The sequence below is a fragment of the Mauremys reevesii genome, linkage group 9 (genome assembly GCF_016161935.1).
Source record: "Mauremys reevesii isolate NIE-2019 linkage group 9, ASM1616193v1, whole genome shotgun sequence".
Classification (NCBI taxonomy): Eukaryota; Metazoa; Chordata; order Testudines; family Geoemydidae; genus Mauremys; species Mauremys reevesii.
Window position 1 is genome coordinate 102,408,896 of NC_052631.1, and position 19,283 is coordinate 102,428,178.

The 19,283-nt window shown below is 53.7% G+C and overlaps 1 protein-coding gene across 8 annotated transcripts in view; it reads left to right on the forward strand.

The window, feature by feature from the left end:
• The window catches only part of DLG3 (discs large MAGUK scaffold protein 3), a 163,478-nt gene that overhangs the window by 129,194 nt on the left and 15,001 nt on the right, over nucleotides 1-19,283 (forward strand). For all 8 annotated transcript variants that reach the window (XM_039486972.1, XM_039486977.1, XM_039486974.1 and 5 more), the window contains 4 exons: nucleotides 67-181; nucleotides 12,531-12,707; nucleotides 14,171-14,246; nucleotides 15,001-15,100. In XM_039486972.1, coding sequence (XP_039342906.1) covers nucleotides 67-181; nucleotides 12,531-12,707; nucleotides 14,171-14,246; nucleotides 15,001-15,100 — 468 coding nt within the window. The remainder of the gene's footprint in view (nucleotides 1-66; nucleotides 182-12,530; nucleotides 12,708-14,170; nucleotides 14,247-15,000; nucleotides 15,101-19,283) is intronic.

The following is a 19,283-nucleotide window of genomic DNA, read 5'->3' on the forward strand; positions in this document are numbered from 1 at the left end:
GGTGGTTTGGTGGGGGTATGACAGGCCAGCTCCCTCCCTTCGCTAACCATCCCTTTCTCTCCGCAGAGTACAGCCGCTTCGAATCCAAAATCCACGATTTAAGAGAACAAATGATGAACAGCAGCATGAGCTCTGGGTCAGGCTCTCTCCGGACAAGCGAGAAGAGATCTCTCTATGTCCGGTAAGGTGCACTTCCTCCCCCTTTCCCAGGCTCACGAGGAGGGGGCTGCAGGGAACCCTCACCCCCACACCCAGGGCTGCTGAGGTTTGGGTGGCCTACTTCAGATGCTAAGGGTGAAATCCTGGCCCAACTGAAGTAAAGGCAAAACTCTCATTGACTTCATTGGTCCAGGATTTCACCCCAAGCCTTCACTTGGTAAACTGCAGCGTGAGGCCGTTCTGCCTGCTGCAGTGCCCCACGCCTGCTGCAGTGAAGTGTCGGGTGCTCTGTCCGCCCTTTGGAGTCACCTCCTGTGGGGACCTCTGCAGTGACTAGCTCCTGCTGGGCAGAGGCCATTGCAGCTTCGGCCCCACCTCTGAGTGTTTATACCAGGCCAGTCTCTGTGGAGAATCTCTGCCCAGGAGAGCTTTCTCTTCACCAGAGGGCAAGGTGGCAGGCCTGAGCAGAAGCTGGCTGACAAATGCAGTTCTGTCGGAGCCCACTGAGGGCCCTGCAGGCTGTAAGCTTCATCACCCTCCTTAACCCAGGGAGGAGGGAGCTTGGCTGCTCAAGTGAACCTATCTTCCTAGAAACGTCTCTGGCCCCCAGGCCGTAGGGGAAATAGAACCTAAGAGCAACCTTGTAGCTTAACAATTCAACCCAGCACTCTGGCTTCCACAGCAGCCCTGGCTAGGTCCATGTACCTGTGCAGAGTCTGTGCTGTCCAACCTTTGCCTCACTATAGCCCTTGATACAGACTGCCCAGGAGGCATGAGGCCAAGTGCATGTTGCTGAGGGAGCTGTGACTTTGCTGCCTAACGTTGCACTGAGGTAGGCCTTGCATTGCATTGAATCTCTAGTTCCCCCTTTTTGAGATGCACCCGCTTCCTGGTGCTGGGCTCTCTGCACAGAGCCTGTGGCAGATCCAGGCTCAGGGCAGCGTTGTCTCTGACTCTCCAGGGAGTGGGCCATTTGAAACTAAAAGGACCAATAGGAAATGGGAGGAGAAATTCAAGTGAGGCTGCCAGGGGCTGGAGTGAGCACTGACCTGGAATCCTCATGTCCCAGATCTGTCCTCTCTGCATTTTCCCATAGGAGGCACTTGGGGCAGGGAGGGCAAGCAGGTGACTCTCAGAACTTGGTGCACATCCCAGCTCACTGCATGTAGGAAGCCAGCCCCGTGGTGCAGTGAGCCCCGCTCAGGCAGAGGCTGCAGTGGATGCTGTGGAAGATGTAAAACCTCCAGAGCTCACCTTGGCATGCAGTGCAAAGGGAATTTCTGCTGGCTGCAGCTGGGGGTGTGGGTTCATACCCTGAGGGGGAGGGACTGGAGATCTGTGCCGGGGCTCTCACTGCTGCTGCACCCCCAGGGGCTGTGGTCGGGGTGTAGGATGCTTTCTGTGGGACTCCTCTCCTCCCACCCCCACCACATCCCTGAGGCAGGATCTGGGTGGATGGGAGGGGAGCTCTTAGCTGGATTATCGCTTTGATCCCTGGACAAGCTTATGGGTCAGAGCCAAGTTTGGAACGAGATGAGTTAAGTGACAGTTGCAATGGCCCCTTTATCCCTCCCCCTCCCAGATCCCTGCTGCAGCACCGTGGGCTCCCCTTCCACGGATCCAGCCATGCCCACTTCTCTTTAGCCCAGGGCTGTGTGAGTGACACAGGCTGCTTCAGCTGTGTAGAGCGTGACAAGCCTGTAGGGCTCTGCCGTACCTCCCGTCCTGTAGCATGGGGACCTCACTGGTGAGTCACTGAGCAAGGGGGTCCAGTTCTCCTGATGGCTGAAGTCCACGGTCTCTGCTGTACCTTAGCTCCATGAGGGCTGCCAGGAAAGGGTCCTGGGTGGGGCTATCTGGGCCAGCTGCTCACTGTCTTGTGGCACTCCAGCCAGGGGAGAGCAGAGCCAGTGGAGCTCCCAGGAGAGGAGTGCTGGCTCCACTGCTGGCGGGGACTCGGCCCTGTTCTGTAACTCCAGGTGCTCGGCCAGCAGCAGGTTATGTCTCTGATAGTCGCTTCCCTGAGGACTGGCATTTTCCCTCTCGGGCTTGTAATTAAAAGGTGTAGGGCTGGTGCTAAATAAGCTGTGGTTTGATGCACCCCTGGGTATTTCCAGGCACCGCTCATGCTGTCACCCTCTCCTTTCGAGTCCAGCCCTGGGAGGCCGAGCCGAGCTGCATGTGGGGACTGGGGTGTGTCATAGTAAACGGCAGGAGCTGCTGTGCTGACTGGCGCACCGAAGTGCTGGGTGCTGAAGGTGATGGTGACCAAGGGTGGCTTGTGGGTGCAGTATCATGGTCTGGTTCTGGGAGCTGAGCTGTGGAAGGGCATGGGGGTTGGTGGGCGGTTCACCGCCGTGCTCAGCCAATGGAAAGGCAGGTTGGCTCCCTTAGGCCTGGTCTACACTGGGGGCGGGGGGAGGGGTCAATGCAAGTTACGCAGCTTCAGCTACATGAATAACATAGCTGAAGTCGACGTACTTAAATCTACTCACCGTGGTGTCCTCACTGTGGTAAGTCGACGGCTGACACCCACCCATCGACTCCACCTGTGCCTCTCCCCCTGATGGAGTACGAGAGTTGATGGGAGAGGGTTCAGGGGTCGATTGCTGCCCATTGATCCAGTGCGTAATGTAGACATGCCCTCAGTGATGGTGACTAGCCAGGAGAGAATTATCTTTCCCTCTCACTCTGCTCACCCAAACTGCCTGGGGCACCTGGGGAAGGGGCAAGGAGAGGAGCTACACCTGTACAAGAGAAGCAAAGAGTCCTGTGGCACCTTATAGACTAACAGACGTATTGGAGCATGAGCTTTCGTGGGTGAATACCCACTTCATCAGATGCACCCACGAAAGCTCATGCTCCAATACGTCTGTTAGTCTATAAGGTGCCACAAGACTCTTTGCTGCTTTTACAGATCCAGACTAACACGGCTACCCCTCTGATACTGTACAAGAGAACGTCCCAGTGCGGAGCTATCAGCCTCCCATCAGCCTGTACTGTTCTCTGTCTGCCAGGTGTCAGGCCTTGCAGGGAGGTCGTGCAGCGTCCCCCTTGGGCCAAACAGGAGCTGACATGTACATCTGCCTTCCCTCTGGAAAGGGCTGTTCCTGGGATGTAGTTCAGGTGACCACCCCACTCCTTCCTACTGGGATGCATAAATGCATACAAGCCTGAGTGACTGGAATGATTTTTAACCTCAGCCTGCCCCTCCCCTGGCTCATCTCTAACCACCCATTAATGGCAGTCTGGTTAAACCGTACTCGGTCACAGACTGTCAGTGGTTCCTGTGGTTTGTGACCACACTTCTCAAAGCCATTTTACACCTGTCTTGAAGAGCCCTGCCCCAGCCCTTCTGGGTGGGGTAGTTTCGAGCACGATTTAGATGAAACTGGTTGAGCTGTCGTGCTGTGGACAGGACAGTAATTACAAGGTTTGCTGCCAAACTGCCTTAGTCAGTCCTCCGAGGCAATCCCACAGTACATGGCATGACATCAGTAGGGGAAACGCTTGTCCCATTGTCTTCCAGAGCAGGAAATAACCCCCTATTCTTGAGATGAACACACCTGCATCCCCTGGCTGTGGATACCCCAGACCTCCCCTGCTGTTGGTGAGCTGTGCACAAGTGCCTGCCTCTCTCTCTCAAGCTGGTTTATAGACTGATAGATTCCAAGGCCAGGCGGGACCATTGTGATCATCTATCTGACCTCCTGTATAACACAGGCCAGAGGCCTGCCCCAAAACTGTTCCTAGAGCAGAGCTTTTAGGAAAACAGGCCATCTTGATTTAAAAATTGTCAGTGAGGGAGAATCCATCATGCACCTTGGTAAACGGTTCCAATGGTTAATTACTCTCACTGTCAAAATTTGCCGTCTGGATTTGTCTGATTTCAACTTCCAGACGCTGGATCACATTAGACCTTTCTCTGCTAGATTGAAGAGCCCATTATTAAATATTTGTTCTCCGTGTTCGTACTTTTAGACTGCAATCAAGTCACCCCTTAACCTTCTCTGTAAGATCATGTGATTGTGCCATAGTTTAATGCACACTGGGGGTCCCCCTCCCCCTGTGAGATGTAGGTCAGTATGAATAGACTCATGGGACACCCCACCCCAATGCCAGCCCTGTGAGGCCCCAAGAGGCAAAGTGTATGTGATACTGGATAAGGCTTTACCTGGGCCGGGAAATGGATGTAAAACGTACTGGGAGTGAGGCCAGGGACCAGACGCGGTGCTGCCCGTGCCTTGACCCTCTTGCTACGTTGAATGCTCTAGTTTCTGTTCCCACCCCGAAGCCCAGGTGCCCCAGGGTCATCTGGTACTGGGGTACTGAGCTGGATGCCCATAGTTCTGCTCCAGCCTGGCAATTGCAATGCAGCTGAAGAGGGTGGCTTCCTTCTAGGGCATCTGGCCTTTCCCCAGGGCTGGTGTTGGAGACCCCAGACAATTGCTGTCACTCACAGAGCACGGCAGCCTTGTGTGCATTCTGAGGCCAAGACTTTTATCTGATTGTCAGGAAACACTGAGCACCCCATCTACTGCCCCCAAGAATCGGGCCTTGCGGAGTCTCAGATAGGGCACCTAGAATCCCTGAGCCACTTTGGAAATGGTGGCGTGCAGCTTTCGGCCGTGCTGTGTGTATGGTCTGGGGCCCTGGCTGAATCTCACTGAGATCCAGGATTAATCAAGTGTCGTGCCCATTTGTGGATCCCTGTTGTGGGTGCTCTCCATGGGTCTGCTTTTTGCTTTAATCCCAGACATAAGGCAGCTCATTTCCAGAGTGGGATCTGTTTGCCCCCCCACACCCCCCAAAAAAATCACTCGAGGAGGAGGGCAGTGCAGCGCAGCCTGGTATCACTGATTCATAGAACCACGGTTTCTCCTCCCTGCCCTCAGGTGTCTGACTCTGCAGAGATTGGGGCATCCTCTGCCTGCACACGGTATGCGTTAGAACAACATCCAGTCTTGATTTAAACTTGAGAATGCTTCTGTTGGCCGATGATGGGCACTAATGCGCACCTAGTTTAGGCGAGGCCTTAGAGTGCGGCTCCATGTTCTGCATCAGATTGCCAATCCCAGGCAGGATTCGCAGTTCACCTTCTAGCTGCCAGTGTTAAACTCCCCCTGAGGCCCACTGGCGGCGTTCCTTCTCCTGTCTTGTCACGGTCATGCAGATTCTGCAGGTCAGATGCAGCTCTCAGTGATACCTGTATGGAGCTTTTTGTCCTCAGACCCTCCCCAAAGTGATGCCTGCCTCAGCCACGGAGCAGTATTGTTGTACTGCTAGTTGCCAGAGTGCAGGCATTCTCATTAGTACCTTGCTGCCTTTGGGTCTGCCCAGGTGCCTCTGCAGGCTCAGACGTATTCACCCTTGAAATAGCAAGGTGACAGACCCCTCGGGAATATCCTAGGTAGGTAGGTCGGACAGTTGGGTTGCTCTTTGAGCCAGTCTGGAGCCCAGTTCCCTTTTCCCAAATCTGTGCTGGCTCTGCAGGGCATCACCAGTTTCTCCTAACACACAAGGGTAGCAGAGCTGTTGCACAGAGCATCTCTTCAAGCCATAACAGCTCTTCTGAACACTGCCTGGCTCCCCCCAGGCGTGCCCTGTTGACCATGCACTGGGTGATCTAACGTGGACGTAGTCAGGGTATGTCTACGCAGCAGTTAAAAACCCCTGGCTGGCCCACACCAGCTGACTTGGGCTCAGGCTAAGGGACTGTTGAATTGTGGTGTAGACACTCAGCCTTGAGCTGGAGCCCAGGCTCTAGGACCCTGTGAGGTGGGAGAGTCCCAGAACTCCCAAGCCCAAATGTTTACATGGGTCTGAGGGCCTGAGCCCCTTAGCCCGTCAGCTGGCACTGGCCAGCCCCGTCTAACTGCAGTGCAGATGTACCTTCACAGTGCGGTGTGTGCGCAGCTGTATGGCCAGAAATGCAGCAAGGCCTTTCTCTAAACTGATCCAGTCTTGTAGCCAGGATTCAGCGCCTTGGCTGTGTAAGCATCACAAGCTGTTGTTCTCCCTGCGTTAGTCTCACGGGAGAGGAATAGTTAAATAATTCTCCCTCCTCTTGTTCTTTGGTCATGTTTGTCCTGCCGAGCATCGGGTGGCTGGACTCAGCTTAGTTAATTCCTTTGTGAGCCACTGGATTTACCCTGTAGTAATATACCCAGCCAGCTCCCTGTGTTTTAAAGGCAGAGACGGTGTGGTTTTTGCCTGTACATTCTGTGTGTGTGCAGCAAGTTCACAGCTTGGAGACTGAAGGAAAGCTCAAAGGGCCTGTGTTTACTCTGGAACCTGCCTGACCAGTTCTCCTGGGCTCTCACATTTCTTTATATTTCTAATCACTCTGCTCCCAAGCAGGCTGTGCCAGCCACACACACCGCCTTAATCCATTGGCTTCAAAAGTTCCGCCTCTCTGGGGGTTATGTGCCCTTAGCTAAAAGGACCCTGCCCTGCCGTTTTCTGCTGTTGGCTCCCTCACCCGAAGTGCAGGGCTTGAGGCAGGGGAAGTTACGTCTGACATGTTGACTTGAATTCCTAGTCCCGGGTTTACTACTGAACAAAACAGAAGTGTGTTTTTGGATGTGGCTTGTCCGTTGTTGCCTAGAATGGCCTCCCGGGAGACAGATTGGGGCTGGATTATTTGGGATGCTTAAAACTGGACAAAGGCAGTAAGCTGTGGCTCTGCTGGGGTTTTCTGTGTAGTTCCCCAACCCCCACTCTCTAATGTAGGTGGTTCCTGTCTCACTCATTGTGAGTGAAAGCAGTGCCGACAGCAGGGACCCCCAAGTTTTAACTCGCTGGTGTTGATGGTAGCAGAGTCATAGGACAAGTGCTTTTGCTTCCAGGGGTTGCCTGGGATGTTGAAGTGCCTTATCCCCTCTGCTGTAGTCCAGAAGTTCCTGAAATGCCCATTTAGCTGACTCTGATCACTCACTCTCCCCAGCCTGGTTGTGCTGCAGTAGTTACTGTGTGAAGGGGCTGTAAATGGGAATCTCTTTCCTCTCCCTGGATGTTGGGGCATTGTGACCAGCTCAGTGGGGAATCCCAGGTGTCCCGAAGGGCTTTCCTGATGGCAGCACCAGGCTGGCTAGAGCAGGGGTGAATATCGCACAGGTGGCTAGGTACAGACCATGGACATCTGATTCACTTCTGCTTCTCCACCTGGCTTCCCTGCACTTGTGGTTGGAGCATAGGGTTTTGCTGGGGTGGATCCTGAGGAATTTCTCTCCAAACACAGCATGAGGCTTCCTTTCAAGGTTGCAAATCTGAGCTGGCATCTGAAGGCGCAGGCTCCAATTTTGAAAGGGCACGGTGAGCTCCTGAGCTCCCAGGTCTGCTCTGAAGAGTGGCAATGGAATGGCACTGTGGAGGCAGGGTTGGATTGCGGTTGAGACATTCACATCTCAGTTGCTAGTGCCTTGAGTTTTTCCTGGGTCTTTCCTGCTGAGACCTTGTCGTGCTCATTGGGAATAAAGATCCCACAGAAAGAACTTAGCCAGGGAAGCCGAGAATGAGATGTGAGAGACCAGAGAGGGAGCCACATTCTAGTGACTGCGCTGGTTCGGAGGGTCTGCACGACTTAGTCATTGGGTCAGCGGTTACCAGCTGGGGTGCACCCAAAGGACAGGTGTTGCTCTCCTGACCCCAGCCATGCCGGACTCATCGCTGTCACAGGGTTCCCCACGCTGCTGCAATAGATCCCCCTCCAGGTTAGTGCTCAGGAGGAGGAGAGGAGAGGCTCCTTTTATACACAGGAGGGAAACGTTTTTAAAGGAATGGTTTGGGAGAAGGCTACTTGAGACACACCGCAGGCCTGCTGCTTTGTGATCTATGGAGCCCCAGTTAAAGGGACGCAGTCAGTGGAAAAAATCACACTGAGACATTTGTACCTTCCACTGTTATGAGCCTCACCTCATGTTCCTGGAACTGAAAGTGATTAGAGAAAGAAAAGAGTTTCTCTGGCCTCAGCGTGTTTCCTGTGTGTGACAGCAGGCTGTGTCTAGCCAGTGTCACTGCTTCCCCTCTTGTCTCGGGGGGTCTCACAGCAACAGGGGAGAGACGAACACATTAACAGTAGAGGAATGTGATTGTAAATGCACAAATGTTGTCTGGGGCTCGAGGGCTGGATGTGAAAACTAGAAAGACTAGATCTTTCAAAGGACAGCAACAACTCAAGTTTCTCTTAGAAGCTCTGCTTTTAGCCCCCACCGCTCCCCAGTAATTCAGAAGGTAATGGCAAGAAAAGCTTCCTTGGAAGTTTGGAGAAATCACTCAAACGGTTTTGTTACTCTGACTTGACACTGTAGCTGTCTAACCTGTCTAGCCCAAATGACTACTTGGCTAATCGTCCTGGGAAGCTAGTGCCCAACCCAGCTGGTCAGTGAGCAGAGTTATTAGGGACTAGGGCAGTCGTTAGTGTGTGGTGTAGGCCATCAGGCTGTGGAGCTCTGTGTAGGACCAGTTCTGCATGAGAGAAGGCCAAGTGACTCTGAGATGAGTTAGAGGCCTGGGATTAAGCCGGTGCCAGGGTCTGTGCAGGGAACTAATGGAGTCTAATTCTGCTCTAGAGCCACAGAGTAAAGACAAGTCCGGGGAGAGAGGATTTTGTGTGTGTTGTGCTGGATTCTGCTTGATCACAGGAAGCTAGGAGCTAGTTGCATCTTAGAGTGAACATAAGGGTCCTCTTATGACAACAGTTAACAAAGCTTTCCTCTAGCTTGAGTGAAGTCAGCTGTAAAGCCAGGCTTCCAGTCCCATTCTGCAGCCACATGTGGCACGTGCCATGACGGTTCACCTGTACTCCTGCATTTGTTGTAGAATGAGTGTGTCTGTGTGAAGGAAGCAGGTCACACTGCTTTGGAAATTTGAGGTCGTGTAAAAACGTGCTGCGTGTGGAACTACTCGGGGGCAGCTTCACAGATACAGCTGTGGCTTGGATTCCAGTGTAAGCTCTGTATTCACTCCCCTCAAAACTTGCATAGAAAAAGTGCTGTTGTTCCTTTCCCTTCGACAGAAATGATCAGATCCATCTTTGTTGCTGCTCAGAAATGTTAACAGTGGAACTCCTGCATTGTAAACGAAATACGCTGGATAAACTGTTAGTGCAGGAAACATTTAAAAGTGTGGAAGGGAACTATTAAGGGAAGGTAGATAAATATTCAGACATATTCATAGTTCACACAGTCTCTGAAATACAATGTACACATGTATTCTGAAAATGGCCTGACCTGTTTGTGTGGCTGTCCCTATCCGTCTACAAGGGATTTAACCACAACTCTAGAAACACTTCCAATCCCTGCCTACAGAGGAAAGGTTAACGCATTCAGCAGGCCTGTCAATTCCCTTCTCTCCTCCTTGCTCAATGAGCAATGTACCAGCCTGGCTTGGAGAACAGGTCTACTTTGGGTTCTGCAGCGTTCATGGTTGCAGAGCTGTCTGACTCACATCCAAAGAGCAAATAAGGAGAGAACACTGCTGCTGTCCTCCCTGTCCCAACTGCTAGACTGGGGCTTGTGCTCTGTGTGGGAGGAAGCTGTTTCTGGAATACACATGAAGAATACAGTGGGTCTCTTTGATCATAGTGGGTAGTTGGGATAGGAGAGGGTTGTGTCGTCTCTATATGGAGAGTAGGTATATCTGGCCGGTAGTGGGCGTGGAACTGGAGGACAGTCTGTGGGTTATGTGTGGAGTGCCGCTGACTGAGGTCGCCTATTTTGGGAAGGTTTATGATGCAGGAGGAATGGGTATTGGACACTGGCGGGTTGAAGCTGGCAAGCGCAAGAGCTGAGTTGCTTTTAGAATGTGTGTTGTGATATTTAGTATTTCTCTCTCATGTTTTAACTGTGGCATTCCTTGGCATGCACTGGCTTCGGCTTTACTGCTCTGGTAAAGTTTGTTCTCAGTTAATTGCACACACAATGTAGGTTACAGCCATTTGGCTTTTACTGTTTCGCATACTGTATGTAGCCAGCCTAAAGCTTCCTAAGGAGAGGTCCTGGGGGAGGAGCCGGGGGAAGAAGGCTGCTAGCTTCTCAGCTGATCAGGAGTGGAACGGCACCCTCAGGACTCCTTTTATCCCATCCAAAATATTAAATGGCAACTTCTTCAAACCCAGGGCAGGGAAGCAGGTGTGGGGAGACAGTTCTGATGTGGAATGGGCCCTTCCTAGCCTTTCTGGGCCCCAAGCAGTGAGGATGGAAACCCTGATGCTGCAATACAAAAAATGTTCATAGACCTGCAAAAAGGCCATGTATTTTCTGAACAAATGACACTGCATGAAAGAGTGACTGTAACTGGAGCTGGTTTGGCGCATGACTTTCTCAAGAAATTCTGGTGGATTGGGGGTATTGAAGGCAGAGAATCTCTAGCCACAGGTTGAATCGGTAAAAAACAAATGCAAGTGATTGGCTCAAGGAAGAATTGACAGGCCTGGTGGATGGAGCAAGAGGAAGGAACCTGAGGATAGTGGGTCTCCATGAAAGGGAAATCAGATGATCTGCTTTCTTCTATCAGTAATTTCATCAAGGAAATCTGGGCTGAGACAGAACAAGCTCAGTACAGCCTCCTGCTGTTAAACCACCAGAGCAGGGAGCATGACTTAGTGTTGTAACACAATTAATTCAAGAAGCTACAAAAAAGAAGTGTCTTCAAAAGTCGCATGCGTCCCTCTTGTCTAATAAGGCAGGCTGGCAACCAGCTCCATAGGATGAGCACTCACAGCAAGGCTGATGCCAGCATTTGGAATCTTTGCTCCATGGTTCAGGTATCTCAAGAAACAAAAGAAGCCCAAACTGCACGTACTCTGCAACTGTGTTCTGAGCTCCAAAGCCTCAGGTCTCTCCCTTCCTCCTCCTCCTGCAATTCGAGGTTCCTCTTGCATCCAGGGATACTGGTGGTGGTAAACAATGAGAGCAAGGGTGGCATCTCTGTGCTCTGTCCGTTCACCTTTGTCTGTGTGCATCTGGAGGGCAGGTTCATCTGGTGGAAAGGAATTGGATAAATCTGACTCTTGCCCGCCCCCCAAGTCTCTTTTCCTGCCTCCTTGGTCCAACAGCCTCTGCTGGTTATTACTGTATATAGTCGTTCATTAGCCCGTTCGTTTATAAGTTGACCCCCCCAAGACTGTTAGGTAAAAATAGCAAAAAATGTATGACCTTTTCATAAGCCGACCCTATATTTCAGGGGTTGGCAAACTTTGGCTCCTGGCCTGTTAGGGTAAGCCACTAGCGGGCCTGGACGTTTTATTTACCTGGAGCATCTGCAGGCACGGAGCCCCTCAGCTCCCAGTGTCCCCGGTTTGCCGTTCCCGGCCAATGGGAGCTGCGGGAAGTGGCACGTCACTTCCCACAGTTCCCATTGGCTGGGAACGGCGAACTGCGGCCACAGGGAGCCGAGGGGCTCTATGCCTGTGAACGCTCCAGGTAAACAAAACGACAACGTATTAGATAGTCAATGATTCCATAGAGTTTAAAATCATCAAAATTTGGTGTAGACCTGTTTATAAGCCGACCCCCGCTCTTTGATGCGTCACTCTTTTACCAAAAATATTTGGTTTATGAACGAGTATATACGCTACTTCCCCAGTTTCTTCCCATGTTTCAGCCAATTTACATTTCTACAAGCACATTGGGAGGGCTTCTCTCGTGATTGAGAATAACCCCTCACCATGTTGTAGGAGTCTCTGGTGTCTGGCCTGTTATACTTCTTCAGCAAAGGGAGCTCATAGGTGACCATCTACAGTGAATTTTCCCATCCCCCCCTTGGAGAGGGAAGCCTGAGTGTGGTGTGTATGGACAATGCAGATGTTTTATCATTAATGTTAGTCAGGGCTGAAACTGCTTGAAGAAGTTATGGGATGTCAGAGAGACCCTGGCAGGTTAAATAAACCCACCTGCTCTGTGTTACTAGGAAACCAGAGATCTTGGAAGCTTGCAGGAGTTTTTACAATTTATCTTCTCAATGTGCTGTTCACATCTCTGGCCTCCCTTCCCTCTGAGCAAGGGGGACACAGCATTGGTCAGAGTGTCCCGCTGGAGTGGGACAAGGGGGCCTCAAATTCTACAGTAGCAGGGGTACCACTTGCCCAGGAAATGCCTCGCCACCTGGTCAATGTCTCAAGCTGGGAGAGGTCCTCACAGCAGAGCCAGGTGTGAATAAGGCATGAACTGGTTACTGAGGATCCCAAACGTGTAACTTCAGCCTCGGGTTCCCTTGGGGGGCCCAGCTGAGCCCCAGCAGGTTATGGGATGTCGCCTGGTCTGACCCACCTGCTGTCCAGTAGCCACTGGCTATGGCGGACTCGCCTGCTGGAGTGGCCTTTACCATTGTCCGCAGGGGAGAGTCTCACTTCCCCTTCTGTTCCTTTGCAGAGCCCTGTTTGACTATGACAGGACCCGGGACAGCTGCCTGCCAAGCCAGGGGCTCAGCTTCTCCTATGGGGACATTCTGCATGTCATCAATGCCTCAGATGATGAGTGGTGGCAAGCGAGACTAGTGACCCCCCACGGAGAAAGTGAGCAGATCGGGGTCATCCCCAGCAAAAAAAGGTGAGTGGCCCTGCAGCAGCCCTGTTCCCCTCTCCCCTTTCTCCACGATGGATCTGGCCAAGTGCAGGGACTGTGCCCCTACGTGGCATTGCACGGACCTGCTCCAGCTGCTAGGAGCCGTGGGTGGTGGTGATGCCAGTGACTCCTATCCCCAGTTGTGTATGTGACACCCCCACGGGCAGCTGCTGGGAGGCGGCTCTCACTGGTCCCCTGCGGGGCTGTGCACCATCAAGGTCAGGGTGAATAGGAAGCAGGGGTTGTTGATAGGTCTGCAGTGAGACCCTTTCTCCTGAAGTGACCTGGACTGTGAATTCCCTGAAGAACAGCTGAGGAGATGAGAAGAGCAGTTGGTCCTGTTCGGTCGGTGAGAGTCTGGCTCTGCCGTGGTTGAAAACGGGAGTTGCAGTCCCCAGCCCTGCTAGCCCTGAGGAGCTCAAGGCCCCTGATGCCAGAGCCATGCAGCCTGTGCCTTGTGTGCCACCAAGGATCTGCCTGTGAGCCAGGTCCCATCCACTGTGAAACCACAGAGCCCAGAGAGAGGAGGAACCAGCTAACCACCAGCTCTGCTTGTGGTTTCTGTGGGTTTCATGTCGAAACAGATGCTGGGGTGGGTGAGACGGGAGCGATGTTTTGCTCCCCTCTGCCGCCAGGCAGAGTGGTTGGGACGTGCAGGTGCCAGCGGGTACAGGTGGGCTCTGCTTGCTGCAGGGGCAGTACTCAGTTCTTGCTGGCAGAACCGGAGCCGCCTGCTGGGGGAGGGGAGGGTCCTGGTCTGCAGAGACAGAGAATGTCCTTTGGGCAGCTTTCCAGTGCGACGGGGTGAAGGCCTGGGGCAGAGTTCAGCCTTTCTAGTGGCGCTTGCTCCCTGGACAACCTCTGCACACTGGAGGGCTGTGACCCATTCCTAGTTTCAGGGGGACCAGCTGAGGGGAGGGGAGAGGCTTTCTGTGTCCTCATCCTGATCCCTCCTAGAGGTGAGCTGTTCTGCTGTGTGCCTCTGCCACATGTCTGTCCATCCATCTCCTTCCTCGGGAGTGCCTGGGAAGGGGCAGCCCCACGCCCCCTCTTCCCTCTGAAGGGCCCTTCGTGTTGGGCTCACTGGTCAGTTGATCAGCGTATTGAGGGCTGGGCTCCCCACTGGCTCCTCTCTCCTCCAGGTTCCTGGCGCTGGTTAGACTCATGACAAGCTGCTTGATCAAATTGCTGCTAATAGCAGAAGCTGCTCAATGGCCCAGAGCCGCCCCCAAGTGTTCTCTCCTCACAGATGGCATGGTCAGGTGGCTTGCGTGCCGGAGGGAGCCTTATTGCATGGATGGTGCGGTGACCATTCGGGTGCAGAGGTGACCCTCTGCCCGTTGCTGCCCACCGATGTCGCTCAGCAAGCACCGTGTGGAGAGGACCGGGGCAGGGCAGCGAGCTGCACACACATGAACTAGGGCTTTCTCTCGTTTGACTTTAATCAGGGTGGAAAAGAAGGAGCGTGCAAGGTTGAAAACAGTGAAGTTTCACGCCCGGACTGGGATGATTGAGTCCAACAGGGTAAGTGCCAGAGCGGGGGTGCCCGGGATGGCCTGAGGTAGAAGCTAGAGGGGCGAAGGAGCGTCCGAGGCTAATGTTGTAACGCTTCTCACTTGGGAAAACAGCCAGAGTGTTCCTGAGTAGAGAGCAGTTGAGACCAGCTGGACTCAAGTTGTGTGTGGCTGGGCTGCTGCTTAGGCTTCTGTTCAAACTGCACAGCAGATCCCCTCCCTGCCTGCGTGGGTTTTGGCTACAAATCTACAGAGCTGGCAGCCTGGGGCAGGCCAGGAGATTTCAACAAAGACACTTGACATTGTAGCAGAACTTTCCTGTGACACTGTGTGTGACCCCATAAGCTGGTGCTCAAGCCCTAGATCGCTTGTGAACAAAAGGTGTATCGCAAAACACCCTGGCTGGGTGGAGCTGACCTCAGACCGTCTTGCACAAGTGCATGAGCCTTCCCTACGATGGGAGGCTGGAGGTCAGAGCCTGGCTGCTTAATAAACAACACTTCCGACTAAGAAGGGGGCTTTTAGGGACACGGCCTTGCTCCTGTGGAAAGCGGATTGGGTAGTCAACTTCCAACATCCCTACAACATTTTCTGTACACTTAATTTTTCTCCTGCATTATAGTTTCCATGTAATCTCCATGATTTCATTTGAGGGTGAATGCCCTGCCACAGAGCCTCATTGTCTCTTCATTTTAATTTTTCGTGCATGCGTTAAACACCATTTGTTTTTTCTGTCCTCCCTTCCATCTCCATGTTCTTCACAGTCGATCAAAACGAAACGTAAAAAGAGTTTCCGCCTCTCCCGAAAGTTTCCATTTTACAAGAGCAAAGAGAACCTGGCCCAGGAGAGCAGCGGACAGGAACGTAAGTAGCCGCTGGCCAGAGAGGGCAAAGTGTGCAATCCCCACCCAAACCCCAGCACCTGCTCCGTGTGGCGGGCTGGGCTGAGTGCATTTCCCTCGCCAAAGAGCCTGCATTCAGAATAGCTGGGAATCCCCTTGCAAACGGCACAACTCCACCCTTTGAGAACAGTTCTGGGAGCCTTCTCCGTTGGAACTGGCTCAGCAAGGAGATAGAGGCAGGATGGGACTTGCTGTGGGACCAGTGGGTCCCTCTGAAACTGCTTACCAAGCTCTGGCTGCACCTACCCGAGTGTCCCAGTGGCTTCCCACCCGTATTGAGAGACAGACCCAGAGCCTGCAATGGTTTCCCAAGCTCAGGAGACTCAGATGGAGTGTTGCCTCTTCTCCCGCTGCCTAGCAATGGTGGAAGTGGAGATTCCTGCCTTGCCCTTGCCTCCGAAGCTGTTCCAGAGGCAATGGCACTCAGGCTGGGCTCTGGCCATCACAGCCATGGCTGGCGTTATAGAGATCGCACAGAACAATCCGTGTCACTGGGCAAAGCCAACCCCGGCCGGCCAGCCTGCCTGTAGAGAGGGAGACGTCTCTCCTACCTGCCTCATCCCTTCCCTACTGCCTGACTCCCAGCCACGGGTGCTGTGTCAGCAAAACTGCCTCTCCCAGCTGCTGCCTCTGGCCATGGCCCAGGATTTCTGTCCAGACTCTGGGCGATGGAGACCTGCCTGGCGCACTCTCAGCTGTTTGGTGATTTTCATCCTTTCACAACTTTTCAGCATATGCTCAAACCTCTACTCTGCCTTTCTCTGCTCTCCCTGATGCGCCAGGGGCTCTGCCTTTCCTCACTCTCAAAACAAGGTGAGGGAATATGGTGCTCAAAGGCTTGTGTTTAATGTTGTGAATGGGCAGGTGTGAGTGGCTGCAGCCCCTTGTCCCACTCCTGGAATTGGGAAACGGCCTTGCCGTCTGTAGTGAGAACCTGGCAGTGCTCATCTGCATGAACCAATTAGGAGTAGTGAATCCAGCCACCTCTGTGGGCAAATCACTGTGGCCCGCAGAGCTGTCCTGTGCCTGGCTCCCTTTCTGGAGGAATTCCAGCTGCCTGCACAGACAGCAGCACGTTCCATAGTGAGTCTGGCACCATTTCCCAAGGGGGTGGTAAGGCATGAACCCCGGGCTGGCAGCCTCATTGCACTCTCCCTGCTGGAAGGTCACCCATCCCGCTTCCCACATGGAGCTAGGAAGCTCCACACGAGGACAAACCCTGGATGGGGCCGTGCTCTGATGGTGCATGGCTGTGATCAAGGATCTCTGCTCTGACACCCCCAGCAAACCCCCTGTGTTGAATGGAGGGGGTTCAGAGTGGGGCAAATGGAGCAGAGAGACCAGGACGGTCAGAGGCTGCCCCCCACCCCCAGCACATTCTCAGCAGAGTAACAGCTGAACTGAGCATGTGTTAAGGTGTCAGTGTGGTGAAAACAGCAGAGTGGCTGGGTGCAAAGGGCTGTGCACACCGGTGCAGGGAAGCGCAGTCTATTCAGATCAGTCAGAGAGAAGCGTGTGGACCGTGCTTCTCTGAGGAACTGAAGGGTTCAACACCCAAACCTCCTACAAAGTGTTCCTACAGAGGGGTTTGCTGGCCAGTGAGCCCCTGAGGGAGGTGTTCCTACCCTGCGTTCTGTGCGGCAGGGCCACTCGCCTGGCACTGCCTTTCCTCTGCACGTGCTACATGTCATCAGCTTTCAGTAACACATTGGGTGCTTTGTCAGCAGTGTCCATGTAGACAGCTGTGGTCCTCACAGGTAGGAGAGGAGGCGGAGCCAGGCAGAGCAAACCCACCTGCCGTGCTGTATTCCCATGTCATGGTGCACTGCTCAGAATGGTCTCCGCTCTGCGGCTCAGTGCAGCTGGGGCCAGGACCAAGAGCCCGTCCACACACCACCTGCACGGCGTCTCGCCTTGCTGGCACAGACCTCCATCTGCTGTGCTTATGGAGGGAGAGCAGCCAGATTTTCAGATGAGTTCAGTACCCAGCCTGCTGAGCTCTTCTAAAAATCGGGCTCTGGGTGAGTCCAGCACGCCTCTTGTTCCTTCCTGGGCCTGACTTCAGCCATAAAAGCTGTATGTGCATCTGCATACTCCAGGGCCTGTGGCGTAGGATGTTGGTGATTTGGCTGCCCAGTGCGCTTGCTAAATGCATCTGCATATGTGTGGTTGCAGGTGTCATAACTAAGGTAGGACAGACCCAAACTGCACTGGCTAAATGAATATACAAATCCTCCTTAGGAGGGAGGCCCCCCTCTCTCGGCTCTGCCAGCGAATTGTGAAATCCCAGCGTCCCCTCCGCTCAGAGTGCACAGCTCACGGTGCACCAACATGTCCGTGACCAGTGGTTGTAGGGATTCGTGGGGGAGTGGGAGCCATGTCTGGGAGAGTCCCTGGGGAAGGGGCTTGGCTTGGTGCTTTCCCCCCTGGAAGGGTTTGTGGTCTGGGATCATTGGGGGATGGGGGACGGGTTGCTTGTAGAGGGTGGCATCAGGCAACTGAACATAATTGAATTCATGACTAAAGGGGACTCACTTCCTGCCTCTAGGCTCTGTAAAGTCTGTTTGAGGGCCCATTCTCTGCCAGCCCCAGGTTAGCATGTGCTCATGGTGTGGGGGTGGGGACACCACTCCCTGTCTAGTTCCTCTTATAGGTAGAAACTTGCAGCCCATCTCCCTCCCTTGAAATGCTTCACTGCACTTGACTAAATCTGCTTGTGGAGTGCTGGTCAGGGAGCAGAGTCCTTCCCCTGCGCACTCTGCACGTGGAAGTGTTGGGATTAGGGGAGCTGAAGCAAAGACCTGCAGAGGGATTTGAAGTGCTCCTCAGCCTTTCCAGGAAAGCTGCAAGGCTCAGCCTTGGAATGTACTAGAGCGTGGGTGTGGGCAGAGGGCTCTGCGGCACGGACAGTCCCTCAGACACCTGGAGTGGGAGATGCAACGTACCTGGCCTTCGCCAGTCCATCAAAAAGCTGAGTGAGGCACATTCTTGGGAATGCCTCCCCTCAACTTCCAGCAGCACCTCTGGGATTGGAGCAGCTCACTCGGGGGTGGATGTGTTAGCCTGCTCCAGGGGGCCAGCTCTTCCTCAGCGAGCGCCCTCCCAGAGCGCCCTCAGTGAGCAGGTAGCCTGAGAAGGAGTCTGGCACGCTGGCACCATTGGTCTCTGGGCTGTGGTTTTGGCATGGCTGCCCTTGGCCCTGTGGGGGCTGGTTGGAGGCCCTGAGATGGCCATGGACTGAGCGAGAGGACGCTGCTCAGCTCAGCAGTGCGAAGGCTGGTGTATTGCCTGCCCCAGCAAAGACACTTCTGAATTTGTAACCTCACTTGCAATTGCAGCTCTTGGCCGTTCTGCACTCCTGTCACTAATGCTCACCTGGCTCTGTCTTCTTCCTCTCCTCTCTCTGTCTCTTACTCCCCTCTCTCTGGCTCTCTGCCCCTTCCTGCGGTCTATGAAATCAGGACTTCCCTGGGTTAAGTGACGATTATTATGGAGCAAAGAACCTGAGTAAGTCTCATTTAAATGCACATCGTTCGCTCTCCATGTCTGGCATGTCTGGCACTGCGCCGGGGGGAGGCTGGGATCAGGACTGGGAGTTAGTGCTGCACTTGACGGACAGTGCTAGTCGCTCTGAAGGCTTTGCTCTTGCTTCTGAGGCTGCGGGTTCCAATCCCAGTCAGTGGAGGTGGAGGGGGCTGGGCTCTGGGGGAGCCCCTGGTGCTGCTCACATGGCGAGTTAGAATTCCCTAGCAGTGAATGAGGCAGCCCTGCCCTGACTGCGCCCCCTCCCTCCAGATTGCAGGGTGAGCTGCTCTGTTTCCTCTTGTTAGACTGATGGTCACAGCTGGAGCTTGGATCCAGCCGGCTCCCTGCTTTAATGCCAGCCCAGAGGAGTTAGCGTCATGGCTGCCCTGGAGACTGCTGCTGGCAGGCAATCAGGGGCAAGTGACCTGGGCTGCAGGCGCTTCACTAAGCAGGTAGCTGCGTCGCCTGCTCCCTGTGCTGGGTGCGTGCACATGTACCCTGAGCTGTGGAACGGCTCCTCTTCCTGACTCCCTTTGGAGAGACGATCCTCACAGCTTCTGCTTAGAGGCCAGCTCTGTGCAAGCAGGCCCCTGGCTGCCCACGCCTTTGGGACCAGCACA